The sequence below is a fragment of the Podospora bellae-mahoneyi genome, chromosome 3, assembly GCF_035222275.1.
Source record: "Podospora bellae-mahoneyi strain CBS 112042 chromosome 3, whole genome shotgun sequence".
Classification (NCBI taxonomy): Eukaryota; Fungi; Ascomycota; class Sordariomycetes; order Sordariales; family Podosporaceae; genus Podospora; species Podospora bellae-mahoneyi.
This window is the reverse complement of record NC_085882.1, coordinates 1635077-1661644: the sequence shown is the minus strand read 5'-3', so window position 1 is coordinate 1661644 and position 26568 is coordinate 1635077. Positions and strand designations below refer to the sequence as shown.

The following is a 26568-nucleotide window of genomic DNA, read 5'->3' as shown; positions in this document are numbered from 1 at the left end:
GGCGGTAAGAAGGGCCTTCTTGTATCCAGAAGTGAACCAGAATCCTCTGCGCACACTTGATGCGCCGCGTTACCACGGACCGAGCAGACAGACAGGGGCCCGCGGGGCACTACCATGAACCTAACGGAAACGGAGGATGCGGGGGAGGATCTGAGATGTCGGATGGGACGGTGGCCATCGGATTTGGTTGATAAGCAAGCCAGGGACCTGCCCTCGGAAGCGTATATACACCAGGACAGATGTGGCAATGAGATGTCGCCGGCAAGAAGTTCTGATGATTGAGAGTGATTGACCATAGCCAGAAATGTCCGGCAAAAGTATCACCATCCTTGTCGGCAACGGTAACGGCGACCGCTATTGCTGAGGACACGAGGGACGACCATGGTGCAGCGCGAGCACTTGACAGGCAACAGCAAAACGGCCTGTTTCTGCGGACACCTGTACTGTGCAGCGCATGGCGCACTTGCGCCTAGAGCTGCAGAAGGGAAGGCAACGACAGAATGACTGATGAATATTGGTTGCAGGACATGGTGTTGTTGTCCGGTGTGTGGTTATATCTTTCCTCAAGGGTGAAATGAAGCAGATGACGACGATGAATGTAAAGTAACTTACCGATCTTGACGCTAGACATTGGACAGGTCGATGCCACAGTGGCCGTCCTGACTCAGCAGTGCAGTTCGATGGAGTTGATTAGGTGATGGAAGTTTGGTGGGTGGTGGTGAGGCGAGGGGTGGCGTACAGAGCGTACAAAAGCAATACCTGTACACACCAACTCGAGCTACTGAATGCACTGCGCCGACCGGTAATGGCAATGGAATGCTGACTGTCCTTCTTTTTTTGTTTCTTTCTGGAGCAACGGATGGCCTTGTGCAGCGCGGGCTTGGCTATGTCAGCATCTTGTTTTTAAACCCCCATTCCATCATCAAAGCCGCGGGACTTACCAACGGATACGGATCGTGTTATACCGTAAAATCCGAGGGGCTGGGAATAATCGTTCAGAACGCGACAACACGACGAGAGCAAGCAGCCAGATCGAGACGTTTCGGTCTGTATGTATTACCCAGTACCTCGATACCACAGCTTAAGTGAGCAGCAGTTTGAACGAACCAGGGAAAACTAGCCAGGAGATAAGGGACTCTCGGAAATGCGTCAAATTTTCCGATCCGTGATCCCCGCGAGTTCTTTTCCCGTCCAAGCAGCAAATATCGCGCCTCTTCTTGGGGATGCCGGCCAGGGTTATGTCGTTTGCTCGAATGATGCTCTTTGTCAGATAGGATATTGCTTTGTCAGCAGTTGCTTGGATGCTTGGACGAGGAGACCGCGCGGTTGCGTGATGTGTCATCAAAGACGTGTGAGGTGGATTCTGTTGCAGCAGCGGGGAAGGTTTGGCTTGGCAATTTTGCTGCAGAGTGGAAATATTCTTGGCACAAATGTATCGGCCGGTTTGCTTTTCCGGTTCCGAAGAGAGGATGCTGGTCCGTGCCCACATGAAGCTTAGGTGAGGTTGGGATGAATTCAATTTCGATATCTGAGCTTCTGAACTTCGTCCCTTCTCAATATCAAACATGCGTTGCAGTTGTTGCGGCTTGGGATTGTCTCATCGGTCAGATAAACGACACAACCCACCACCAACCTCGACTTACACCAAGACAAGGCCATGCATCCTCAAAGCCAGTGGCTGCCACGCTTGCCTGCATTCTCCCACTTGTATACCATGCTCGTCCTACTGGTCTCGGTGTTATTCAACATTAACTTTCATTCGCCCTTACATACGCCGGCTGCAGCAAACACTTACACTCTCGGTAACCACCGGCCGGTTTCTTTGCTGTCTCATAGCTAGCAGGTTCGGAAGCCATATGCGTAGTCATCGTCATTGCTACCATGGTGAGCAGTCAACTTTGTCAGTACCAAGTGAAGCTCCGAAGCTCCGAATTACTTCATCTCGTCGACATAAGCCGCATCTTAGACGTCGAGTAGAATACGGTGACCCCCAAAAGGAAAATTCTAAAGAATGAGGAACGAGGGCGCAGACGGGACGGCCATCTAGCTTCCGAATTCAGTAATTTTGCCAGTTTGATCGATGGCATTGTGGCGGTAGCCTCGCATGCCCGGGAAAGAAGGACACTACCGAGAAGAGGGGATTACTATTCACAGGGCCTGACTAACACCATATATGGGTACGGTGAACTTCAGCACATTATCTCGCGTGTTCGCGAAGGAAACGCTGGACAGAAACTTGAATGTTGTGGGTGGGATCGCCTCGTCACCCAATCGGTAGCATTGCCATGCGTATGCGGTGAGACTTCGAGAGAGCACACAAGATCAGCGGGGTGGTAAATGTACGACATCCACTCTGACCCTCGTAAGCCATATGCAGTCTCTATTGATCTTGCCTGAAGCATTTCCTGTTCACTTATACAGCGTTCCATCAATATGACTCAGTCACTCGTGGCCTCTTCCGCAGCTGTCTCCTCACGGTTAGGATGGAGCAGCCTGTGCAAGAAACGAGGGTTGGGATCTATCTCTGTCAGTCCACACGCTCAGGAGAGGCGATGTCCCAAAAGTATCACTTACAGTAGGCAGATTTCTACGCTTTTCCCCGGGAATACCACAACAGCACATTGGTAAAGGATCGTAATTCAGACACTTCTCAAAGTATTCCACTTTGCCTGGGCCTACTCATCATCAGTTAGGTGTAGTGAGCTGAAGGTGGTTCACAGGAACACCTACCGATGCATTGGACTTGATAGCCTGAGTAATCGAGCTCCTCGCAGCACATGGTTTGACGCCCTGGTGCGCAAGCCAATCCTGGCTTGCTGGCATCGATGGCGAAGGTGTGGTTGTAGGGATCGTTGGAGATGGACAGTCCAGTGGCCCTGGCCACGAGCATGCTGATGAGCACAGAAGCAAGCATCTTGATACTTTGAAGGTCACTTTGATGGAATGAAAATGGAAAAGCCGGTGAACCTCGACACCATTAAAAATGGCATGGCCATCTCAAGTTTTTAGGTTTGTGAATGTGGCTTGCTGTTGTGGGGAGAGTTCCAACTTGCCTCATTAATATCCGTTATGTTTTATTCCAGTTTCAACTTACTGCCCCTTGACAACCTTCACACTGCTTTCACCATGTCCCCCATCAAACACATCCGGGAATGCTCTCATCAAGATCCGTAACGTAATGACACAGATGATGTATCATCGCGTAATGTTACCTGCTTAATCAAAGAAATCTCGGGACGCACAGGCCACTCGCTACCCGACTGCATGGATGAGGTGACATAGCTCAGCTGTCGAGTGACGTCGATCCCGCTTTCTGTTCAGGTTTCATTACGCTTTTCCCCACGAGAACTTCAGCTGGGTCGGGTCATTGCCAAGGAAATATCTTTGTGGCCCCATCAGTTGGGCTAGCTGGTATAGAGAGGGATCCTCGTCATTTCCCTACATTTCATTTTCTTTCTTGTCGAGAGAGAAACTCTTCAACTTCAACCCAAGAAACACCTCACCAACAACTAGCTCTCTGAAACCGCTCACTTACACCACAGCCCAACGGCTCACCACCACCAGCTATGGCGGACTCCCCCCGCGATAGCAGTCCAGAAGGACTTGTTTCAAGCAACAGCAACAGCAAATACCCCAACTTTGAGTACATCACCCATTTTACTTCCACCTGTCCCCTGTGAACCAGCTACTAACATCCCCCCGTCCAGAGTCGACTACGTAATCTCCTACTCCCTCCCACCCCCCTCCCCCCCTTCCCAACAACTAGCCGAAGCCGAAGCCTCCTTCAGCCAACTCATCCACCTCCTCTCCAAAACCGGCTTCGCAGTCGAGGTCCGCCCCGGCCGTCCACCCACCACCCCGACCTCCCCCTCGTCCCTGCTCATCTTCCTCCGCATCGCCTCCCACTCCCTCCTCGAAAAGCAAATCTACCGCTACCGCGTCCAGGACTGGCTCTACGGCGTCCGCACCGCCGCCCCGGGACCACCAAACAGCCTCTCGGAGCAGGAGCCCATCACCGACGCTGAACGTCTCCGGCTGGCGTACTTGTTGATCACGAAACCGGTCAACGAAGGAGGAGCAGGCATCACACCCGGGGTGGGCCAATGGCGCTTTGTAAAAAGCGTTTTTCCCCTTCACGACAGAAAGTTCAACAAGGAGTGGATCAAGGACTGGTCGACAAAGTATATCCTTGACGATGAAGATCTGTTGAAGATTAGGAACCAGTTTGGTGAAAAGGTTGCGTTTTACTTTGCGTTCCTGCAGTCGTACTTTCGGTTTTTGCTATTTCCTGCTCTGTTCGGGTCGGCGGCGTGGTTGGTGCTGGGTGGGTTTAGCTGGGTTTATGCCGTGGTTAATTGTCTCTGGGGTGTGATCTTCTTTGAGCATTGGAAGGTGAAGGAGGTTGATCTGGCGGTTCAGTGGGGGGTGAGGGGGGTGGGCAAGATTCAGCTGCCGAGGCCGCAGTTCAAGTTTGAGAGGGAGGGGGTTGATGCGGTGACGGGGGAGATTGTAAAGGTTTATAGCCCGTACAAGAGGCTGGCGAGGCAGGCGTTGCAGGTGCCGTTTGCGGGGGCTTGCGTGGTGGTGCTGGGGGGGTTGATTCTGGGGTGTTTTAGCATTGAGATTTTCATTACCGAGGTTTACATGGGGCCTTTTAAGCAGTATTTGGTGAGTGTTTGGTCTGGTATTGAGGTTAGGGGGAAAAGAAGCTGACAGGATGTGTATAGACTTTTTTGCCCACGGTGCTGCTTACGATTTTTATGCCCACCTTCACGACACTGCTCACGAAGCTGGCGGAAAGGTTGACGGAGCTGGAAAACTATGAGACGGTCGATGCGCATCAGGCTTCGTTTGTGCAAAAGATTTTTGTGCTCAACTTTATCACCTCGTATCTCGGCATTTTCCTCACGGCTTTTGTTTATGTACCCTTTGGCAAGATCTTGGTTCCCTATCTGGATGTATTTCAGTTAACGGCTCAGAAATTTACTGTGGAGGGGAAGCCGTTGCCGACGAAGGAATGGGTTATCAATCCTGACCGGCTGAGAAAGCAGGTGATTTACTTTACCGTGACGGCTCAGATTGTTAACTTTGCCACCGAGGTTATCGTCCCTTATGCGAAGAGGAGGATTTTCAAGACGGTGGAGAAGGTTCAGATGGAGGTCAAGGGGGAGAAGGGGGCGGGTGTGGAGTGGCCGAGAGATGCGGACGAGGAGCACAGGTTCTTGAAGAGGGTGAGGGAGGAGGCTGAGCTGGAGCAGTATGATGTTACGATTGACTACAGGGAGATGGTGATTCAGTTTGGGTATTTGTCCCTTTTCAGTGTTGTCTGGCCGCTGACTGGTTGTTCGTTCTTGGTCAACAACTGGATTGAAGCGAGATCAGATGCGATGAAGATTGCCGCGAATAGTCAGAGGCCGATTCCATGGAGGGCGGATAGTATTGGGCCTTGGTTGAATGCGCTTGGGTTTTTGTCTTGGCTTGGTTCCATCACGTCGGCCGCGCTGGTGTATCTGTTCAATAAATCTGGGGGAGGTCAGCTTGGTGTTGGGTCGGTGTGGGATATCCCCGGCTGGGCGCTGCTGTTGGCTATTCTTTTCAGTGAGCATGTTTACTTGGGCGTGCAGTTTGTTGTTAGGGGGGTGATCAGGAGGTTGGACAGCCCCGGCTTGCAGAAGGAGAGGGCGGAGAGGTTTGCTATGAGGAAGGAGTTGCTTGAGAGGATGGTGGAAGAGGAGGTGGTTAGTGCGCAGGCTGAGAAGGGGGTGGGTGTGAGGGATGGGGAGAAGATTACCAGGGAGGTGTTGGAGGAGGAGGCGAGACAACATAGTGGGTTGGGGCCGGAGAAGGTTTTTTGGTTGAGGCAGCGGGGCGCGGGGGAGAGTGTGGAGGTGGGGAGGGGGTTGATTCAGTTGGTGAGTAACTGATTTTGAGGAAAATGGGGCGAGGAAGATGATGCTGATGAGATGTAGGTTTCGCTTGCGAATAACAACACTGCGAAGAGGGAGTAGAGGGTGAGGAGGAAAGGTTGTTCGAGCGAGGAAGGTATTAGGTGAGAGAAGGGGGTGGTGGTGATGAGTTGGGGAAAGACTGTCCTTTGAGGGGGGAGTTATTTCAGGGGAGGGAGAATGAATGAAGTAGTATAATGGGTGCTTTGTTCTCTGGCTGAGTTTCCATTATGGTGTGTTTTATGTTCCAAGGTGAATGAATGTTTTATTGAAGTTGCACATTCATTCAAACCATATTTAATTTACTCGTTCCACGGGGCGCCCTTTTCACTCTGGTGTAGTCTCGATTATCCCTCCTATGTACATATCCGTGGACATCAATATTTCCATCTGACCCCCATTTTCTCTTCTAAAATGCTATCCTTTCTGTTTCTTCTTTCTGATCCCTCTCATTATGTTGTTACATGAGTTTTGGTGTTACAAGTTCTATAGCATGAAAACAAGACAAACGAGGTATCTCTATGTTTTCATAAATCAGGTAGGTATATGTACATGAGCTGGCGGGTTATCTACATTTGTTTTTTTCGTAGATGACACGGCCGTTCGTGGTGGACGGCAGGGTCCAGCTGCGTTGTTGAGGTTTTCCTGCCTGTGGCGGGGGCGAAAAGTCGTCGTGGTAGGGAGAATTGATTGTTGTTGGATATGGTTATGGTAGTGGTGTGGCGGGCCTTGTTCGTGAGCGGAAGTTTGGTCCTAGAGGTCCACATCCTCTCTCTTCCCTTCCTTGCGCCAGTTACTCGATGATGATGGCTGCTAGGGTGGCCTCGACTTCCGAGTATCGTCGTCCATCTCCGCGTCGCCCCGCCTGGGGAGCATCGCTGGGCGAAGCAAGATTGTTGGTCATAAACTCCGTATACAAAATTGATCCCCTCAAGGCTGGCGGTACTGGCGGAGGATGGTCTGAAACCAAGGGATTCGATCTAGCGGCTTCTTTTTGTCCACCACCGCCACGTCGTCACTTTCCTGCTCTGGCTTCGCCTCCGATTTTCGTAGGTTTTGCGACTTGAGCACTAGCCTGTCAACCTCCTTTTCTGGCTCCTCGGCTTCTGCCGCTTGTGATTTCAGCTCTACTTCAGCCTTTCGTGGTTCTCGTAGCTCCGACGATGGTTTCTTCTTCTCCCCCTCCTCTGCCCTAGCTTCTGCCAGTTGTGATTGAACCGCCTCTCCAGTCGTCCCATTCGGTAACACGGGTGGTTTTTGCAACCCATTTCCCCTCTCCTCCACCAGCCTCCTCTCCATCTTCTTCGCCTGCCTCCACTCATGATTCGCCCTTCTAAAAAACTTGAGCCGATCCGTAATCTCCTCTTCTATTTTCACCCTCTCCTGCGATAGTTCCCTCGTGAATCTATACCCCCCGCTCTGATGCCTTGCCGCCAGCTCGTCGAATACTCTCGCTGCTTCCCGGACTTCTTCTAATGTGCAGGGTTTCCTCCGTATCCTAGCCACTGTCTCTTCTAGACATTGCCAGTCCAGCTTTAGAATCTCCTCGAGGGGGCGTGCTGTGGATGTGTTTTCTTTTGGAGGGTGATGATCTGGTTGCCGTGGGTGATTGCTTTGCTCTGATGGTCGTGGTTGTGGAAAAGAGTCCTCTTTTGGCGGGTTTATTGCTGCTTGCTCGTCCGATGGCGGCTGTTGGGAGGGGTTGGTTTGTTGTGATGGTGGTGGTTCTGGAGAGGACTTCTCCTCAGGTGGGTCTGCGACCACCTGTTCGTCTGGTGTTGTTGGTACTTCTGGTTGGTGGTTGATTCGGTTAGGTGTATTCTCTGCATCGTTGCTCGTCTCTGGTGGAGGTTGTTCAGTTGCTTCGATCGGGGCAATTTGTTGTCCCTCGTGTGATTGTTTTTTGGTAGTGGTGTTGTTGATGGTGGTGCCAAGTTCGGTAGGTATTGCTACCGCCTTGGTGACCTCAGGAGTGGCAGCAGTGCTGGAAGCACCCGAGCCGCTGACAATCTTCCCATCCGGTATCGGTGACGCCGAAGCAGTACCCGTCTTCTCCTCTGCCTTCCTGTTCCCCTCCCCCCTCCCCGGCATAACCTCACCAAAGAACCTCGCCTGCTCATCACAAAACCCCGCCAGCTCAATATCCAGCATCGAAATATGATTCTCCGGCTCATGAGTCCTCCACCGTATAAACACCGTCCTAAAAGTCTAAATCTCCTCATCAGCAATCAAATCCCCCAACATCCACCCCAAAAAAAGAAAACTCACATTGGACCACTCCGGATGATGCCTCCTAGCTTTACACTCCCCCACAACAGCCCCCATAAACCCCCACGCCTTAGCAAAACTCCCAAACTCAAAATACCTCTCCAACCCCGTCCCATCCTCCGTAATCCTCCACAGTCCCCCGCCCCCAATCAACAACCCCTCAAGCCCCCTCCTCCAAATCTCATGCTCCTCGTCCCCCCCCTTCGGCTCCTTCTCCCCCCTCAAAACCTCCTCCCCCTTCCTCCTCAACGGCCCAATAACCCCCAACTTCAAGTCCAACTTCCTCACCCCCCCATAATACCCCCAGACAGCCGGGTTGTCCCTCGGCGCCGTCTTTAACACACTAAACGGGTCCTCATACTTCCTGTGCAGGCCCGTCCGTATCGGGTCGGTGAGCGAGGCAGGCCTGGTGGGCTTGATAAACTGTCGTCTCGTCGTCGTCCTTGTCCGATGATCATGATCATGAGGTGAAGAAAGGCTGCAGCGCAAGCCCGGTGACCGCCTTGGTTTGGCAACAAGAAGAGAGTGGCGCATCTGTCAGAAACAAGAAAAAGACCACGCCGGCTCTCATGGTTGTTGCCGTAATCTTCAATATCAAAATGTTGAGTTGAAACAGCTGCTGCCCGCTCACATTCAAAATTCACAAAGAGAGCCAATGATGATGGTGGAGCAAATTGGGAGCATCCGGGGCGCCTTGATTGGCCATGGCCAAGCTGGCAGGTGGGGTGTGGGGTGAGGGGTTGGAGCGCGGGTTAGGGTTGTAGCTGAAGCCGCATCGACAACCGCATATGTGCCATGCAAACAACATCTGTGGCTCAACTGCACTACACATGCACATAGAACTACATCTGGTTGGAAGATATGGTCTGCTTCTATGAGTTTAGACTGGGCCTAGCTATACCGCTCTCATGATCCTCACATGTCAATGTCATAGAACTCACTAACAGCACACACATAGCAAAAAAAAAGAGATCCTTTTGTATTTCAGACACAGACACTAAGCTAAACCACAGACAGTAAAAGAGTGCGAAGAAAAAACTTGTTAAAAAACAGTTAGGCTATTGTAGGTGTGCAATGTTTTGGGGGCAAGCGAAATTGGAAAAAGCTAGGAAACTAAACTGAGAAACGTCGTGATTGTGGTGATGGGTGTTGCGTGTGTGTTTCTCTTGCCGTCGAGAGCCGAGTCGTTGGTTTTGTTGTGTTGTAAGAGAGAAATCGAGGCCCCCAGCCGAGACAAGGAAACCGAGCTGAGAGATGAGAGAGAAAAGAGGCTCTTCTTCCGTGAGGGAGGTCGGGGGTATGATAGAGAGGACCAGTGGTTCGTTTCCTGTTTCCCGCGCCAAAGACAAATAGTTGGATCAAACGAAAGTAAGAAAGCAAAACCTCCCAGATGAAAATAAAAGCAGCCTCCCCCCAACTCATCTCCGTGTCCCATTTCCCCCCGTCCAAGCCGGCCGTAAAATGCAACAGCTGGGTATTTGGTCGTATATCTTCATCCATACCTCGCATCCCATGATCCCCAAACAGCCGCCATCCGCCATCCGCCATCCCCTCTCTGCCCTTCTCTCCAGCCAGCCTCGTCAACAGCTGCGAGGTCCGGGCACGGAGGTGGTGTCGTTGGTTAGTTAGCTCTGCATAGGTGGGCCGAGGAGGTAAGGACGGGTCGTCGTATGCGAGACAAACCCGTTCAAGGAGCGTGATTGGCTCTGAGATATCGTAGAACAGACATCCAACTTGTGACGTGACCTCGTGAGACGCACCATAAGCCTTCAGCCCAGGCCCCCTGCGCCCAAAACCTCATTGCATCTCCAACAGCATGGTATCTCTGTTCAGATCATGCCCCGGCGTTGTACAAATGCTCAGCATTCCCCTTCAGCCAATTATATCTGCATAGTACAACAACGGCCACCCAGACTCCCATCCGCCGTGACCTAGACCCGCCCATTGACAGACGCCCCTGCAAGACTTTTCGCGGCCGTCCCCCAAGCCATCGTTCGCCAAGTATTAGGGAGGGTTCGATTAAAAGGCGTGACAAATGAAAATGAAGAAGTGAAAGAGAGAGAGAGAGACAGAGAGAGAGAGAAAGAGAGAGAGAGAGAGACGGCAAGCTGGTTGTTGTTTGGATATCATGAGAGTGTGAGACGTGTCGTGGGAGTAGGGAAAGAAGTGGTAAGGCTGCCAGATTACCGGAGCGAAAAGCCCTTCCTCTTCGGTTCCTTCTCCAGTGGCCGCCCGCTCTCCACTCTCGACTTCTTCTCCTCGAGTTCCAGTCGTTGCCGTTCGAGCTGCTCCTTCATCTCGCGGTGGCGAGCGTAGAGCTCCTCTTCGCTCTGCTTCAGCTTGGATTCCTTCTCAGCGACCTTCTGTTGGAAGACCATCTTCATCTCGGCTTCCATCTTGGCGAGCTTCTGCTCATGGAGCGCGCGCTCCTCCTCCTGCTTCACGGCGGGGTTGACCTCCTTGAAGACACTGGGATCTTGCGACACGCCCATAGCGATAAGCTTGTCTGTTCGGTAGTTCTCGTAGAGCGTGTTGTTGGTGTTCTCCTTGAGCTCCTCCATGTGGGTGCGGATGAGCATCTGGCGGAGCTTGACGAAGTCGCAGTGCTCCTCGTTGTCCACCTCGATAACACCCCAGGGGTAGGCACGGCCGCGGACCTTGCGCCCGTCGGCGTTGGTCACCTCGGTGTTGGCACCGACAACGGCAAAGGGAACCTTGGACATGATCTCGTTGTTCTCGGCAATCGTTTCCTCGTCATCAAGCTCATACCTGGGCCCCTCGAAGATCTGGACCTTGTGGTACTTGATGTCTGCGAGAATCTGCAAACAAGTCAGCGGTGCGTGCCCAACCCCTCCGGAGAAAAAAGAACGTACCCTGGCCTTGAAGGCAACAACCTCCTCATCGGTGAGGGTGTCGGACTTGGCAATGACTGGGATCAGGTTGACCTTGGTGTGGAGGCGCTTCATGACCTCGATATCCAGGGGCTTGAGGGAGTGGCCAGTGGGCTGGATGAAGAAGACGCAGGCGTGGATGCGGTTGTCAACAATGTTCATGCGGTTGACCTTGTTCTCAGCATCGAGGTAGGCGTCGAAGCGCTGCTCGATGTTGTCGACAATCGGCCTCCAGGACTCATCGTTGTTGACAAAGTCACCGAAGCCAGGCGTGTCGACGACCGTAAGCCTGAGACGAACACCCGCCTCCTCAATATCTGCGCTGATAGATTGAATACTGACGGTCTTGGGAACAATTTCGAGGCTGGGTCCCTTGCGCTCCTTGGGTGGGTACAACGACGTGTTGAAAAGAGTGTTGACGAGAGTAGACTTTCCGAGGCCGGATTCACCTGGATAACAGCTTGATCAGAGCTTGTCCACATACACAGAGCCAAAACACGTACCGACAACCATAACGTTGAAGTTGAAGCCCTTGCGAACACTCTTGCGGTGCCATTGGTTGGGGAGATTGGCGAAACCGACATAGCCCGTCAACTTGCGGCGGACAATGTTACGGTCGTCACTCAAAGCTGAAGGAGCTGCGGCGAAGGAGTCAGAGGGACCTTCTCTCGAGTCTTGAGATCCGAGTGTCGAGGGCTTGCCAGTGGGCACCACTGGCGAGGCCCTGACGGGGGGAGGGGGACTGTTGGGAATACCGTTTGAAGCTGCAGCACCGCGTTGTTAGCAAGACTCCTCCCGAATGGTCAGTGTGTAGTAGCAATGCGAAGATGCCAGGTCCAGGGGCGAATGGGGCCTGACAAATGGTATCATGGGGTCTCCTCATTGGAATCCGCTGGTGTCTGTGGACCACGACAGAATCGCCAGGTTTGGGATACAGCGAGCCGTACGAAAGCGGTTTGGCCATGGGGAGCTTGGGGGGGTCCTCGATGTTCAGCATGCTTCGGTAGTGGCGGATAATATTCTCCTTGCTCTCGCTGCCCAAGGGTAGACTGCTTGTCCTGCTCCCGGGGACTGGTGGAGACGTGGCACCGTCCCGCGATGAGCTACCGTCTGTGTCCAGGCTGATTACACTCTTCTCAAATTGCACGCTCTTGGTACGGGATCTGGTGGCGTTGTGGACCATGGTAGCGAAGTGCATCTCGGCAAAAGTGTTGTGTTGTGTGTATCTCGATGGGTAAGATGCTCGTCGTCCAAAAAACGAATTCCCAAGAAACGGTAAATGGCAGAGAACGAATGCGGTGGGTGGTATCCGGTGAGCGATTGTGGTGATGCTGGTGAGAAAAGAGAGAGGAAAAGTTCAGGTCGAGTGTGTCGAGATACATATCGGGTCGGACTCATAAGGGGCGGCTAGTAAGGTGCGATGTGGTGGTCGGCTTCCCGCAGCAGACGGCGATACTTGCATTTTGTTGTCCTCAAAGGACCGGCACTGACGACAGCGAAGAACAAAAAGCAGGAGCTTACCCATTGTTTAGAGGCACCACGGTGGATGAAGCAGGTGGTTATTCGGTAGGTTGGTAATGAGGGGAAGGCACGAAGTCTGTGTAGTAGAAAGAACGTCAGCAATAAGCTCTGGTTTTGTCCCTCGTACCCTAACTTCCCAACTGGCACACGCACGATGTCCCAAAACGAGCTAGAGCCAGCAAGCACCAGCCAAAGCCAGGAGCTATTGGTCCTGACGGTCCTGCCCTTCGTTCTGAACACCCCTCTCTCTTTGATGGGATCTCCAGACACGTTTGTTGTATATTGCTTGACCACAGTGCAGGCACAGAGAGCGAAGCAGATAAACACAGCTGGGCGTGCGTGGGCAGAATGGTAGGTTCAAGCCAGGAGGTGCTGGGGGCTGGGCTTCACGTACGTACCGGGCAGACAGCGAAGCTTGTTTGATATGAGCGAGTCGCGTGTCGGCAGGTGTCAAGGAAGGGAGTTGGGTAGTAAAGGTAAGGTAAAAGGGTCTGGTAACGCTGGATCGCGTAGAAATACCGGCGGGGGAAAAAAGAGTGTTCGAAAGGTACGAAATGTCGATGAAGAAGGATGTGAAGTTGTCGATAGTGACGAGGTGTCGCGGTCGTCGTGAAGAGGAAATCAAAAAAAAAATTAGGGTGCGACAAACAGGCAGGCAGGGTGGCTTTGGGTTGGGAGATTTCCCGTCGTCTGGTGCTGCGCTGCTCTGGGCTCGGCGCGGGCGCTGGGACTGGTCTCTCGCAAAAGGGGTTGATGCGCTGGAGGAAGTGGGTGGCCGCTGCGTCCCGTCACAGTGCGCAGGGGTCCTGGAAAGGTAATGACCGGGGGCCGGGATGTTGGGAGCTTGTGATTCGCCAACAGCCTGCCAATGGCTTCAAACATCCCCAGACCAAAAGGAACCAGAAATCTCGGGCCTGTTGAAGCTAATTAGACAAGACTCTGCATTCTTTCCTCCATTTCTTTTTGATTTTTATTTCCTGAAGACGAAGAAGAAGAAGAAGAAGAAGGAGGCCTGCACTCTGGCCTTCTGCTAGAAACATCCCGACGGCCGTCAACAGCACCGTGGTACAGACTCAGATACAGACACAATTGTCACCTCAACCACGGAGTCAATACCGAGAGACAACTTTCTCGAATAGGGTGACCCCAGTCTTTTCAGGTACGGATATCTTAATCGCTGCCCACACCCCACCGAGCATCACAATGCCGGCATCACCCAGTCCGTCGGTTGCCGGTACTTTTGGCAACCGCCAATGATTCTTCAGACGATCAAACGCAGCCTGTTCTGGACGAAGAAAACTGTGAATGCAGCAACTTCGGAGTTGCATATCTTTTCAGCATCAGATGGGGGCACGGATAAAACCTCGGGTGGCCGTTTCAACGGCCATTCAACATCAATTGGAAACGTTGTTTCAAGCACCACTTCTTCCACCTGACCTGACAGAAATCCTCAACCAAAAAAACAAAACAAAAAAAAAACACCATATGAGTTCTTGGCCATGATTTTCTTCAAGGAGGGTCGGTGTGGTGCCAGGGGGTCGGTGCGCTACCACTGGAACCATTTGTTTCGAAAGGAGGTGACACGGGATCACTTCATTCGATGCTCGAAATTAACGACCCCTTTTATGAATTTCTTCCGCACAGCGTAGAGTCCTATGATCTGGTAAGCCCCGGTATCTTCAAGACTAGCTACAGCTTCAAGATACTACTATTGTATGCATGCTCGCTAGCGAACCAAATCATACGAGCTGCAGGCATTCCGGAACGCTCATGCATACATATTGCTCGTGTCACCCCTCCCGAGATGTGGCAGAGACGTATTGGTGAGAGGTGAGAGCTGAGCGTCAGAGTGAAGTTGCGGACAGTACCACTTCTAGTCATTGTGACTAGGTATAAGCTTCCTGTCTCTATGATTACATTTATGTCTTCCGAATAGGAGGTCAGCTCCTATTGTTCTCATCAACACCGTCCTCACTCTCCCAAGACCCCTGATTATCTAACCAACCCAAAGGTGGCCTGTGCGCCGTCCCTGAATGCCGAGCTCCCCCCAAATCGGAGCTTGGGCCGCCCCCTCTGGCGATGATGTAACCAGATCGGGCCTTTTGGGTCCTTGAATTCTTGCGACTTCGACGGCAGCAGCAGGTTTGCAAGTTTTCTTTGCAGATTCTGTTTTTGTCGGTTCCGGGGTTTTTTTTTTATTTGCCTCGTTTTCCTCCGTCCCTTTATATCTCCTAGACATCACGCCACTCGGCTTCAAACATACCTACTGCCTAAACAAACAATGCGCCGGAACCCCGCCATTCTCGGAGAGACAATGCTGGAAAGCCGATAAGAACGACATAAACAACAACCACCACAACAAGACAAAATGATACCGCCACGCTCGGTACTACACAAATGCCTTACGGGGATCACAAGGCGGCGACCGCTATTCAGCGTTACGACGACGAAAAGATCACCCAGGAGAGCACCGTTCAACGGCCGTCATGGCTTCTTTACAAGCTCACGACAGGGGGCGGGAAAAAAGGGGTCGTCAAAAGTGGGCATCACCCGAACCGTTGGTTTATCGACGACTTGCGCTTTGCTTGCTCTTTGGCTCTATCCGCACGAATCACTGACGCAGCTTACGAAGCCTTTGGGCTTAGTTGCCGACGAAAGGAGAACGTCGCCTGATGGCGTGGAGATCAAGGTTATCAAGAGCACCGAGAAGGGTCGGCAAAAGGAGAAGCGGGAAGAAGAGAGCGTCTGGGCTGGCATTGCCAAAAGCTTGGAAGGATTTCCTTCGATTCCGGGGCCGCCTGAGAATATAACTGATATGGTTGTCGACTTCATTTTGCCCGAGTGGACCAAGAGTTTGCCTGGGTTGATGAGGAAGTTGCAGCGGGAGTTGGAGATGGCACCGGGGTCGTTGGCGGCGGAGATTTGGGACGAGGCAAGGGATCCGTTTACGCACCCCGAGATTGAGTGGGAGGCTAAAGTGAGAGTGTCGAATGCGCTCTGTGAGGAGGAAAAGACTTTCTTGGAGAGGCGGAAGAAGGTTATTGTGCCTGCACTGGCAAAATACTTGGGGTTGAAAGAGGAGGATATCCACCCCGATGATGTCCCCACTGTGGCCATTTGCGGCTCAGGAGGAGGTTTGAGAGCGTTGGTTGCTGGAACTGGGTCTTTCCTCGCGTCCACCGAGGACGGGTTGTTCGACTGTGTGACGTATGCTTCGGGCGTGTCTGGGTCGTGCTGGCTTCAGTCCCTCTACTATTCCTCAGTCACGGGCAACAGCTTTCAGCGAGCGATCGACCATCTCAAAGCACGCCTCGGCACCCATATTGCTGACCCCCCGGTGGCTTTCAACTCGTTGACTTCGGCGCCGACGAACAAGTACCTGCTGAGCGGGATTGTGGAAAAGTTCAAGGGGGATCCAGCAGCGTCTTTCAGTCTTGTCGATGTCTATGGTATACTGTTGGCGGCGAGGCTGCTTGTTCCCAAGGGCGAGTTGGAGGTCAATGAGAAAGACTTCAAGCTGTCCAGCCAGCGGGAATACGTCAGATACGGCCAGAACCCACTACCCATCTACACCGCCGTTCGTCACGAGATTCCAGAAATGGACGAGCAAGACGCCGACGGGAACCCGCCCGTTTCAGAAGAGGCCAAAGAACGCGCAAAGAAGGAAGCCTGGTTTCAGTGGTTCGAGATAACACCCTACGAACTATTCTGCGAGGAGTTTTCCGCTGGTATTCCCACCTGGGCACTCGGCCGCAAGTTCAAAAACGGCTCTGACACTGGTCTCCGTCTGCCTGAAGTTCGTATGCCTCTCCTCCTCGGCATCTGGGGTAGCGCCTTTTGCGCGACTCTCAGCCACTACTACCGTGAAATCCGCCCCATCATCCGCAGCATCGTCGGTTTTGGCCCCATCGACGGACTTATCTGGAACAACCTCAACGAGGACCTTAGTAAGGTCCATCCTATCGACCCTGCCTCGATACCGAATTTTGTGTATGGCATGCACGGCAAGTTACCGTCCACCGTTCCCGAAACCGTCTACGACAATGAAAACATCCAACTTATGGACGCGGGAATGTCAAACAACCTGCCTATTTATCCGCTGTTGCGCCCGGGGAGGGATGTAGACATCATCATCTCTTTTGATGCATCAGCAGACATCAAGACAGACAACTGGCTCTCGGTGGTGGAAGGGTACGCCATGCAGCGCGGGATCAAAGGGTGGCCGTTGGGGATTGGGTGGCCCAAGCCGGAAGCGTCGGCGAAGGAAACAGCGAAACAGCTCGACAAGGCGGAAAGTGCCTCTTCGCCGTCTGAATCCCAAGATCGCGTCGCGGACGCGAAGATGGAGCAGGCAGCCCGTCAACAGCAGATGGAAGAGGATGACAGTTCCAAAAAGACCGAAGCGGAAAAACATCAGCAGGCTTCGGACGAGTTGGGGTACTGCACGGTTTGGGTTGGGACCACGCAGGAGAGGAGTAGTGCTCCGCCGCCGCCGCCAAAGCCGATTGATGATGAAAGTAGCTGGAGACTTATGGAGCCGGACGCGGGGATAGCGGTTGTTTACATGCCGTTTTTGGCGAACGAGAAGAAGGTTCCCGGGATAGATCCGGCGGGGAGTGAGTACATGAGCACGTGGAATTTTGTGTATAGTCCGGAGGATGTGGAGGGGGTGGTGAGGTTGGCGAGGGCGAATTATGAGGAGGGGAGGGGGCAGATCAAGGCGACGGTGAGGGCTGTTTATGAGAGGAAGAAGAGGAGGAGGGAGGAGCATGCCAGGAGGGTGAAGGAGGAGGCGTGGAGGGGGGTGATAAGGGGGGGCCGGGCTGGGAAGGTTGGGGTGGAGGGGGGGGATCAGTTTAGTTAGGAAACGGACTGGGGTCAGGCGGTAGGATAAAAGCGTGGAGGGTAGATGGTTGGAATGGTTAGATACCCTGTTTAATAGATTTGCTTTTCATGATTGTTATATTCATCTGGAGCGGGCAGGCAGTGTGAAGTCCAAGATACGTTTTTTTTTTGAAACATTTAAAAACACAATACTATACATGCATACCACACCTTTGACCGGCCAACCCCTTTCTCACCCCTTTCCCAGCCCCAGCTCTTCCATGCCCACCCATCTAATGCCTTCCTCCTATTTTTTGGTATACTCTCTTTTGCACAAATCGTTCTTTCTTTCTTCACAGCGCCATAATGTGTAATGTGTGTGAAAAAAAAATGCTCTAGATATACAAATATACAAGCTCTCTTCTTCCCTCTTTCAACTTGCATTTTCTTCCCCACAAAACACCTATCCCTTGCATCTGATTGATTTGCCCATCTAACGAGAAATCAACTCGCCAATATCAATATAAGCCGGCTCCCACCCCTTATTCTTCCCCTGCTGCCCCTGCCCTTGTCCCTGCTGCTCACCACCACCACCACCACCACCCGTCTCCATTTCAAGCACATCACTCGGCACCTTGGCCCCCTCCCCAGGACTGTACAAATACCACGCCTTCAACGCATGCATGGCAGCCTTCAACCTAGCCTGCTCCAACGTCGCCCCCTGCCCCTCCCCCAGCTTATCATTCCCCGAGTACACCCCCACCACAAAAACGGGCGTCCTCGACAGCCGACCGGTCTCCGAAAGCAGCCTCGCGACCGGGGGCTCAAACTCCTCTCTGGCGCAGAGCATAGCCAGTTCAAGAGTCGGATGCTTAAACGCAAACAACCGCTCCAGATCCAGCTCGCGGCAGAGGACGTGGGCCTTGACAAACGATTTGGCCGCCGCGCGGCCGCAGTGGGTGTACACCGCTCCGACAACAGCACGCGCAAAGTTTGCGTGCGCCTTTTCCGATAGCTCGCGGGTGGTGGAGGAGCCGTAAGACGTGGGGGAGAATTTGGGGGTGGGGTTTGCTGCTTCTTCGTGGTAGACACCTTGGCCCTGATCTTCCTCGACGGCCTTGTCTTCAGACTCTTTAGCTTTGCGGGGCATGATCAACTGCCCGAAATCATCATCGTAGATTACCTTGGAGGCGACCGATCGCTTCCAGTTGTTCTTGTTGATCTTGTCGACCACTGTGCGGGTGTACCCGAACCCGGCGATGCTTTCCCCTGGGTTTTCGAGGCTGAATTGGAGAAGACCAGGATCGACCTCGCCGCCGGGGGCGGCGGCCACTTCGATACCCCACGATTTCGCTATCCTGTTGAGGGGCGCGGGGCCGGCGAGGCCGGCCATGGCGGCGAAGAGGACGTCCATGGGGAGACGGGGGTAGTGGACCATGAACCATTCTGAGGCGTGGTAGTTGATTATTGTGGCGCCGAGGAAGGCCAGGCTGGAGTTGTTGAACAGGGGGTTCGGGTCGGCCGAGGCGTCGACGAGGGTGCGGGCGAGGGTTTGGAGGGGGATTTTGGGGGAGAGCGACAGGCGGGCGTGGAGGGCGGAGAGTTTTGCTGATTCGAGGGCCCGGTAGGGTAGGGGGGAGGGGAGGGTGGATGTGTTGGGTGGGAGCTTCTCGAGGGGGGGAAGGGAGTGGTCGGTGCCGTCTTCTTCGTAGACGGGTTCGGTCTCGACGGCGGAGGAGGAGGATGAGTACCGTACTGGTGCTACTTGGGTGGCGCACTTATATGAGGACCGGAGGGCGGCGCCGGGGGTAGAGGGGCAGCCGGGGCGAGCGGCGAGCAATTGGCCCGTTGCTCTTTCGATTCGTAACCTCTTCATCATTGGGTGGGCGGGCTGAGGAAGATATGGAGGAGGTATGGTGGTGGAGGTGGGTTGGGAAAAAACTCGTCCAGTTTCGCCCGGGGGTCCAGTATTCCTCGGTGAGAATCGCCGGGGTTTCCTCCTCTTTTCCCAAGACGTCGGGGGCCGAATTATTCGGGGGTGTCGGTCAGTAAAAAGGGTGGTGCGGTCGTGGGTTGCTGCACCGTTCCCCGGTTCGTCGCCGTCAATCTCGGAGAAGGAAAAAAAGTTCTCCAATGGGCCGTGAAGCTGCACAGCGCCAGTGCTGTTGCAGGGATCTCAGTCCCGCAGAGGTTGTGGCTGACATAATATTTTTTGAGTATAGGTAGTGTAGCACCCCGCTATCTACTATCAGGCCCAAGCTTTCAGTTTGCGGGAGCTCTCTGTGTGATGCTCGCCCAGGAACAGCACCCACTACCCGCCAGCGCCTGTGACGGATTAACCATTCGCCCTTTTCCCTGCCATTGATTGGACCGCGCGAGCCCCCCAGCGACGACGTCAAGTTCGAGAGGTTTGACAGCTTATCCCACGTCAATCCACATCCTCCTATACAATCAGTCAACATGGTATGTTACCTAAACGTCTTCTCTGTTCGCGTCAATTGAGCCCTATGCTGACAGTATCTCTCTAGGGTGGCGGTCCCAAGATCCCGTGAGTTTGCGCCTTCCCCCGAGATAGACCTAGCGACGCCATAAGCCAGACCTCAAGAGTCCTAACGAGACCGACCCCGACATACAGGTATCCCAAGCACGTCTGGTCGCCGGCCGGTGGTTGGTACGCCCAGCCCGCCAACTGGAAGGCCAACACGGCCATTCTCGGTGTCTGCGTCTTTGGCATCACTGCTATGGTCTGGAACCTGAGCGCCGAGAGGGAGTTCCGTCACAAGATGCCCGAGCCAGGACGTTTCTACCCAAGCAGATAGTATGTTGATGCTGGCTGCCATTGTCTTTGTCGGTTCACGAGCACTGACCCTCCCTTCCAGCTGGAGCAAACAAATCATCGAGCACGAGCGGGCGCAAAAGGAAAAGGCAGAGGCAGAGAAGAAGTCATCATAAGACAACAGTACCCAAACCGGCGCGGGGGCCATATTCACGGTGTGACTTGTACATGAATTCAACAAATTTTGGAACTTCTAGGCATCGATGCCATCTTTTTTTTTCCTTTGGTGTTTGGAGCCTCAACACAATGCCTTTGTTCTTGGTCGCTACGGGTTTCCGTACAATACGGCTGTGTTCTACGCAACAGCCCTGTTCACAACACATTGTTCGGTGTTGCTGCTGAACGGATACTATTAAAGCGCAGCTATATACTGACTCTCCCAGGGTTCAAAAGGGCATCAAAACCATCATCAACATCTTTTACTACTACCATTCGACTACGCCCACCATGTCCGGCTTTTGGAATTCCATAGACTTGCAGTCTGAACAGTCGGACGGCTCATCCGTCGCTTCTAATCTCCCTTCTAACCCCCCGTCCCCTTCACAGTCACTTCTGTATGAACCTGACATTGCAGAGTACGACTCGGACCTTCCTGATTACGAGTCTGAATCTTCTGAAGACACCATCAGAATCATCAACAATGTCTCGGATTTAGACGAAGCAGAAACTCGAGAATGGCGCAGTCTTCGAGACGATCTCGAGGAAGGAGAAATTCGCGAACGTAGCACCCTTCACAGAGAAGACGCCGGTCTTGAAGAAGAGGAGGCTAAACATCAACCTCAGGACATGGGCATCTACGTTCCCGACCCCAAATTCACCTTCCTTTTCGACCCTGGCCGCCACCACCCCCATCACCAACACACATGCTCCATTTGCATGATCTCCCCCCTTCGCATCCTTCCCGCTACCCAACGCCAGAGCATCTACAATCAAAACAACGATTCTGTGCCTTGTGTGCTACCGTGCGGTCACATATTTGGCCAAGCTTGCATCCGTCAATGGATGCAAGACCACGACCAATGCCCCGTTTGTCGGACTCCCATGGTTCACGAGCTGTGTAAGCACAAGATTAAGCTTAGACCGCTGTGGAAGGAGACCATCTGGTTGGTTCCACGGACTATTCCTGACGGGGGGAAGATTGCTGCTTTTTGCTCCACTTGCGAGGCGGTGGAGAGGCGGGCGGTGATCAATGGGTTGATGGAGACGCTGGGAAGGTTGTATTATGATGCGAAGCTGAGGTGGAAGAGGACGGGGAGGGAGAAGGATCGGGTGCAGATGGTGAAGTATAGGGTGAGGATGGATGACGATTTGAAGAGGTTGGTGACGAGGGAGACGGTTGGGGAGTGGTGAGTTTTTCTCTTTTCCCACTTTTTCGATTTGGCTTGCGTTGCTGGCTGACGAGGTTGTTGTTGTTGTTTTGTGCTGACGCAGGTGCTGGTTGCTTGCTTGGGTGCTTAGGTACTAGGCTTCTTAGGTACTAGGCTTTTGATCAAAATAGAACTTTTTGTTATTTACTTTTCTTGAATACACGCATACTTTTGTTCCTGATGTTTTGATGATTCTTGTGGTGTACATTGTTTGGCATATGCTGCCCCTTTTACGCCCAAGGTCTCCTCCAATGTTGAGAGACGGGTATATATACACCTTCTAATCATTCAAAGGCTTTCGACAATACTCTGGCGCCACGCCCCCCGAGGCTTGGTTTTATTGATCGCTTGCTCCGGAGGTACTGCATAATAGCATTGGATCCCTCCCCTACACGGGAGGCCCGAACCACACGGCCCGCCAAGCCGGTCCTCTCGCCGCTCTTGGCATCACCCATCCCGGCCCGTAATTCTTTCAACTTCCTCCGTTTCAGACAAACTGTTCATATCCCAGCTGCCCAGCCAGCCTGCCATACAACTGTGAAACTGCACTTTCCTTCCCAGCCCCTTATGTAACCACTCTCTTCCCTTTTCATGAAAATGTCCTCCACAGACTCCAAAAAACAAGCCAACCTCTCCCGCATCCGCACCAACCAGCGCCTCTCCCGCGCCCGCCGAAAAGAGTACATCTCTTCCCTAGAATCCCGCATCAGGGAGCACGAAAAAAAGGGGGTGCAGGCAACACTAGAGATCCAGCTCGCCGCGAGAAAAGTCGCGGAAGAAAACCAGAGGCTGAGAGAGTTGCTCGGCAAGGTTGGGGTCAGCGAGGCTGGTATAAGAGAGTACCTGCAACAGCCGCCATCCCAGACGCCCTGTAGACGTGAGGAGCAGCAGAAGGACGCAGAGCCCAACGAGTGTTCCATGGCGGCTGATTTGTAAGTTAGCAACCAGTCCAACTGAATTGGAAGCTGATAAACAGCAGAATATCCCTCATCACCGGCGCAAACACCAGCCAAGTCCGTGTGACGTTGGGATGTGCTCCTGGGAGGAATTGTGACGTTGATGAAGAGGCTATAGAGAAGACTATCACTCGACTGAAGGGCTCAACCTCAAACTAAAAAGCAACGTCAACCCATGGCGATGAATTCATACTTTCCGCGTACTTTGCCAGGGGCATAGGGGGTATAACTCATAATAAGTAATAGGTACAATCAATGTGCCCAAAATACAATAAACAATCAAACCGCTTCTTCAAAAATAAAAAAAGGCCCAGTTATCCTTCAACACCAACCCAGATTTGCAAAAAAAAAAAAAAGAGGTCAGACCGCCGGCATCACAAAAAGTAGTCGGCAACGGGCTTCTTAGCCGGCATCCCCCTCGAATCCTGCGGCGCCGCTTGGAAAACCCGATACCTCCTTGCCGGCCCAGCTTTGTTGTAGCCCAGCAAGTCATTCTCCATCAAAACACCTCTTGACCCCTGCCCGCCCATCCCGTCACTCCTGTTCACATCCCCATTACTCCTCGCCAACACCCCCAACCCAGAGTCATCCTCCGACAGCTCCAGCAACGCAGCCACATTCCCGCATCGGTAGCAGTAATTGGGCGCCGACCACACCGTGACGATACTCGCATCAAACATCTCCTTGAACCCCTCCATAACCAGCTGATGCGCCCTCGCAATCAAGCTCAGGTCGTTCCTGTGGTTGAACACCTTGACGATATCGGCCCCAAACAAGAACCCAGCCCCCCTCGGCGACAAACCCCACCCATCAATCTCATCCGGATCCGACCAGAGCAAGTCGCACATCGCACCCTCATGAGGAACTTCCTGTTTCCGGTCCAGCAGCCGAATCTTGTCCACATTATCAATCAACGGACTCAACCCGCCATGAACACACAACACCGCCCCCGCCGGATTCCCGATACTTCCCCCACTCGCCCCGCTCGCCCCCGACCCCGGCGGTCCCGTATTCGTCGGCGCCGGTGGCCCACCGCCATCCCCGAACCCATTCGTCGTCGGCTGCCCCCCTGCCGCACCATTCGGACTCCCTTCCGTCCGCCCCCTCTCAGGACTGCTCCCGCCCTCCCCAACCTGACTTTCCCCCGCCTGACTCCCCTCCCTCGAAGAAGAAGCAGAAGAAGACCCCTTCCTCAAAAACCTCGAAATAATCTGCTGATCCGCATTACAAACCTCAATCTCCACATCCGGCCCCGCCACCGGCGCCGTACCACCTCCACCACCACCCCCCTCGGAAAGAGTATTACTAGCCCCCAACACAATCGCCCCCAGCGCCAAGTAATCAAACACATCACAACAATACCTCCAAACATTCGCGCTCCCGTACTTCCTCAAGCACTCGTCATAGAACCCATACACCATCGTAATCTGGCGAGACTCGTGGTTCCCGCGAATGAGCGTCATGCGGTCTGGGTACCGAACTTTGAGGCAGAGCAAGAGGAGGAAGGACTCGAGCGAGTAGAACCCGCGGTCGACAAAGTCGCCCATGAAGAGGTAGTTCGTGTCGGGGACGTCGCCGCCGACGCGGAAGAGCTCCATCAGGTCGTGGAACTGGCCGTGGATGTCGCCGCATATTGTCACGGGCGCGTTGACGGTCACGACGTTGCCTTCTTCGATGAGGAGCTCGCGGGCTTTGTGGCAGAGCTCGCGGACGTCGTTTTCGGGGATGGGGCGGCAGGCTCGGAGTTGGGCTATGGCTCTGTTTTTGGGGGGAGTAGGTTAGAAAGGGGATGATGGGTTGCGCGCGGGGGTATGGGTTCTTGCCTGTCGAGGTCACTCATTTTCCTTATTTGTGTGTGTGCTGTGAGAGGGTGCCGGGTATCTAGATGTTGGATTGTTGTGTGTATGTATGTGTTGTGTGTGTGTGTGTGTGTGTGTATGTGCTTGTCGCAAAGAGAGTTTGTCGCGATCGATGTGGGTGGTGGCGTAGGGGAGCAGCAGGGTGATAAGTCCTATCCGATAAAATAAACTTGGTGGTTGTTCCTGTCTATACACCTTGTTGTATGTGCGCCGCGCTGGGCTTGAACAAGAACAGATTTGGTTCGGCTACTCCTCTAGCAATAATGAATAAAGAAGCAGCAAATATCAGATAAAAGAATGCTTTTCCCCCCAATTTTCTTTCCCTTGTAGAAATATGTTTTGCGCAAAAGGCGACGTCCCCAGTCGTGGTTAGCCAAGCTGAAACCCGACAATTGACTACCCTGGCCCGTGCGTCCCTAGCTCCGGTAAGCTTTAGCGCGTAAAAATAAAAAAAGGTGCAGTGACGCGCGCCTGACTGACAGCTCGGGCTCGGGCTCAAGACTAGGAAAACGGCAATGTGGGGCACCAATCCATCAATCCACCAAGCTCCATCCATCCAGCACCCATATCTCGAAGTAGAGCTCCTGCCCCCTCCCCCCCGACCCGACCCGACCTCCCCGAAGAGCCAGCCCATCGTTCGTTAGATTTGTTTCAGGGCTGGAGCCATGATATAATCCCTTCTCTCCCCTATCTCATACACTCAGTTAGTATGTTATCCCCCATTCTACCCTTATTCGAGAAAAGCTAACAATCCCCTCAGTTCCCCCCTCCACCACCAACAAAACCACAATAATGCCACCCCCCCACCTCCACCCCCGCTCCCGCTCAACATCAACCCTCTTCGCAACCACCCTCCTCGCCTCCTTCTTCGTCGTCGCCCTCCCCCACATCCTCCCCTGTCCAGCACCCCGACGAACTCTCGCCGACGGGGAGCTCGATCCCAACGCCACCACGAGAAGAAAAAAACAAATCGTGGGGGAGGACGGGGTGGCTAGATTCAACAATGCAATCGCCACCACGCCAGAGGAGCTCCAAAAGCTAAGAATGGAGAGGCAGAGGGAACGAAAGGCGGAGAGGGAGTGTCCGGTTCCGAAACCGGGGGGGATATTGGGGGAGTGGTTGGGGTTTCACAAGGAAGAGGAGAAGACAGTCGAGAAGGCTGAACCGAGGAGGGAGGGGAGGTGATGGCTTGACAAAGATGAGATGGGGCGACGGACATACAGGAAGGAGGCAATAACAACAACAACAACAACAACAATAACAAGGGGTGGGGGATAATAAAACAAAGGGAAATACCACGAAGTTTGGTTGGGGGTTGTACATACGGGACAGGCTTCGGAAGCAGGGAACAGTTGGGCCAGCCCGATGGCAAGAAGTGGAAGATGAATGCGGACTGATAGATGGATAATACCCTCAGGCGAAAACAACGGCAGTGGGACAGAAGCTGCAAGGAGACATAAATCGAAATAAATGGAATTGAGAAGCCAAAAAAAGTACGCTGCTGATTGGAGTGGTGCACAAGCCTACCTATACAATCTTCCTCGACGCCTACCTATGTAGATATGACCGACCCAACACAAACACGATCGTTTGGTAACTTTTAAGCGATATGAACGTCAAAAAGAAGCCCTCGGTGCATCATATGAAAAGAAAAAGTGCTAATACTATACCAGAAAAAGCTTGAAAAGGGTGCTGAAGCATAAAAATAAACATGTTGTGATAAACATGTGACGAGACTTTCAAGACTTAGACCAGCTCGCACCGCAAACATAATCATTCGCAACCTCGCTCAAGTCGCTTAATCACCAAAATTATATTTATTGCTCTCCCATATGTAACTAGTGTCTGACCCCCATCTCAGAATCCATTAGCAACGAAATAATATAAACCACCTAAAGTCCCAAAGTAAAGCAGTTTATGCAGCTAGTTAACCTCAGCCATGTTCGCAACCATTTTGATCCCCCCCTTTCCCCGTTGCCTCTCCCCGCCATTCCCTTCCCATCCCATCCCAAAACGCCAATCATATCAATACCCTTCCCCGTCCCAAAGAAATCAATCCCCCCGCAAAACGCCTGCTGTTCATGTTGATTTTCTCTGAAGG

At 53.0% G+C, this 26568-nt stretch overlaps 11 protein-coding genes across 11 annotated transcripts; 6 read left to right on the top strand and 5 right to left on the bottom strand.

Annotated features, from left to right (window-relative positions):
• Nucleotides 1-778: 778 nt before the first annotated feature.
• On the bottom strand, nucleotides 779-1342 carry QC761_0052710 (uncharacterized protein; the record flags this gene model as incomplete). The annotated part of the gene is made up of 3 exons (XM_062872494.1): nucleotides 779-884; nucleotides 942-1047; nucleotides 1108-1342. 3 exons carry the CDS (start codon nucleotides 1340-1342, stop codon nucleotides 779-781), a joined length of 447 nt encoding a protein of 148 aa, XP_062733415.1.
• Nucleotides 1343-2343: 1001 nt separating this feature from the next.
• Nucleotides 2344-6821, top strand: QC761_304780 (uncharacterized protein). The gene is made up of 5 exons (XM_062877625.1): nucleotides 2344-2362; nucleotides 2422-3643; nucleotides 3708-4668; nucleotides 4728-5912; nucleotides 5970-6821. Exons 2-5 carry the CDS (start codon nucleotides 3567-3569, stop codon nucleotides 6006-6008), a joined length of 2262 nt encoding a protein of 753 aa, XP_062733414.1. The 5' UTR covers nucleotides 2344-2362; nucleotides 2422-3566; the 3' UTR covers nucleotides 6009-6821.
• Nucleotides 6822-6875: 54 nt separating this feature from the next.
• QC761_304775 (uncharacterized protein) lies at nucleotides 6876-8747 on the bottom strand (the record flags this gene model as incomplete). The annotated part of the gene is made up of 2 exons (XM_062877624.1): nucleotides 6876-8153; nucleotides 8214-8747. The coding sequence occupies 2 exons, from the start codon at nucleotides 8745-8747 to the stop codon at nucleotides 6876-6878; spliced, it is 1812 nt and encodes a 603-aa protein (XP_062733413.1).
• A 320-nt stretch (nucleotides 8748-9067) lies between these two features.
• CDC3 (Cell division control protein 3) lies at nucleotides 9068-14103 on the bottom strand. The gene is given in 6 exon segments (XM_062877623.1): nucleotides 9068-10269; nucleotides 10284-11032; nucleotides 11087-11553; nucleotides 11608-11868; nucleotides 12626-12701; nucleotides 13024-14103. The coding sequence occupies 4 exon segments, from the start codon at nucleotides 12627-12629 to the stop codon at nucleotides 10397-10399; spliced, it is 1368 nt and encodes a 455-aa protein (XP_062733412.1). The 5' UTR covers nucleotides 12630-12701; nucleotides 13024-14103; the 3' UTR covers nucleotides 9068-10269; nucleotides 10284-10396.
• A 690-nt stretch (nucleotides 14104-14793) lies between these two features.
• Nucleotides 14794-17489, top strand: QC761_304760 (uncharacterized protein; the record flags this gene model as incomplete). Its single annotated transcript, XM_062877622.1, has 2 exons — nucleotides 14794-15164; nucleotides 15271-17489. Exons 1-2 carry the CDS (start codon nucleotides 15023-15025, stop codon nucleotides 17487-17489), a joined length of 2361 nt encoding a protein of 786 aa, XP_062733411.1. The 5' UTR covers nucleotides 14794-15022.
• Nucleotides 17490-17942: 453 nt separating this feature from the next.
• Nucleotides 17943-19328, bottom strand: mrpl3 (54S ribosomal protein L3 mitochondrial; the record flags this gene model as incomplete). Its single annotated transcript, XM_062877621.1, has 1 exon — nucleotides 17943-19328. One exon carries the CDS (start codon nucleotides 19326-19328, stop codon nucleotides 17943-17945), a length of 1386 nt encoding a protein of 461 aa, XP_062733410.1.
• A 408-nt stretch (nucleotides 19329-19736) lies between these two features.
• On the top strand, nucleotides 19737-20401 carry QC761_304740 (uncharacterized protein; the record flags this gene model as incomplete). Its single annotated transcript, XM_062877620.1, has 4 exons — nucleotides 19737-19776; nucleotides 19867-19912; nucleotides 20085-20267; nucleotides 20329-20401. 4 exons carry the CDS (start codon nucleotides 19737-19739, stop codon nucleotides 20399-20401), a joined length of 342 nt encoding a protein of 113 aa, XP_062733409.1.
• A 331-nt stretch (nucleotides 20402-20732) lies between these two features.
• On the top strand, nucleotides 20733-21904 carry QC761_304735 (uncharacterized protein; the record flags this gene model as incomplete). Its single annotated transcript, XM_062877619.1, has 2 exons — nucleotides 20733-21632; nucleotides 21760-21904. The coding sequence occupies 2 exons, from the start codon at nucleotides 20733-20735 to the stop codon at nucleotides 21772-21774; spliced, it is 915 nt and encodes a 304-aa protein (XP_062733408.1). The 3' UTR covers nucleotides 21775-21904.
• Nucleotides 21905-21991: 87 nt separating this feature from the next.
• On the top strand, nucleotides 21992-22907 carry QC761_304730 (uncharacterized protein). The gene is made up of 2 exons (XM_062877618.1): nucleotides 21992-22584; nucleotides 22632-22907. The coding sequence occupies exons 1-2, from the start codon at nucleotides 22244-22246 to the stop codon at nucleotides 22765-22767; spliced, it is 477 nt and encodes a 158-aa protein (XP_062733407.1). The 5' UTR covers nucleotides 21992-22243; the 3' UTR covers nucleotides 22768-22907.
• Nucleotides 22908-22982: 75 nt separating this feature from the next.
• PPH3 (phosphoprotein phosphatase PP4 catalytic subunit) lies at nucleotides 22983-24448 on the bottom strand (the record flags this gene model as incomplete). The annotated part of the gene is made up of 2 exons (XM_062877617.1): nucleotides 22983-24366; nucleotides 24432-24448. The coding sequence occupies 2 exons, from the start codon at nucleotides 24446-24448 to the stop codon at nucleotides 22983-22985; spliced, it is 1401 nt and encodes a 466-aa protein (XP_062733406.1).
• Nucleotides 24449-24982: 534 nt separating this feature from the next.
• QC761_304710 (uncharacterized protein) lies at nucleotides 24983-26225 on the top strand (the record flags this gene model as incomplete). The annotated part of the gene is made up of 3 exons (XM_062877616.1): nucleotides 24983-25106; nucleotides 25228-26023; nucleotides 26141-26225. The coding sequence occupies 2 exons, from the start codon at nucleotides 24983-24985 to the stop codon at nucleotides 25650-25652; spliced, it is 549 nt and encodes a 182-aa protein (XP_062733405.1). The 3' UTR covers nucleotides 25653-26023; nucleotides 26141-26225.
• Nucleotides 26226-26568: the final 343 nt, after the last annotated feature.

Bases quoted from the DNA above. Each gene is read 5' to 3' on its own strand.
- QC761_304780 (XM_062877625.1), top strand. From the start codon at position 3,567: ATGGCGGACTCCCCCCGCGATAGCAGTCCAGAAGGACTTGTTTCAAGC. The intron at 4,669-4,727 runs GTGAGTGTTTGG...GGATGTGTATAG, and splicing joins GGCCTTTTAAGCAGTATTTG to ACTTTTTTGCCCACGGTGCT. The intron at 5,913-5,969 runs GTGAGTAACTGA...GATGAGATGTAG, and splicing joins GGAGGGGGTTGATTCAGTTG to GTTTCGCTTGCGAATAACAA.
- CDC3 (XM_062877623.1), bottom strand. The intron at 11,554-11,607 runs GTACGTGTTTTG...GCTGTTATCCAG, and splicing joins CTTCAACGTTATGGTTGTCG to GTGAATCCGGCCTCGGAAAG. The intron at 11,033-11,086 runs GTACGTTCTTTT...ACTTGTTTGCAG, and splicing joins TTGTTGCCTTCAAGGCCAGG to ATTCTCGCAGACATCAAGTA.
- QC761_304730 (XM_062877618.1), top strand. From the start codon at position 22,244: ATGAAAATGTCCTCCACAGACTCCAAAAAACAAGCCAACCTCTCCCGC. The intron at 22,585-22,631 runs GTAAGTTAGCAA...GATAAACAGCAG, and splicing joins TGTTCCATGGCGGCTGATTT to AATATCCCTCATCACCGGCG.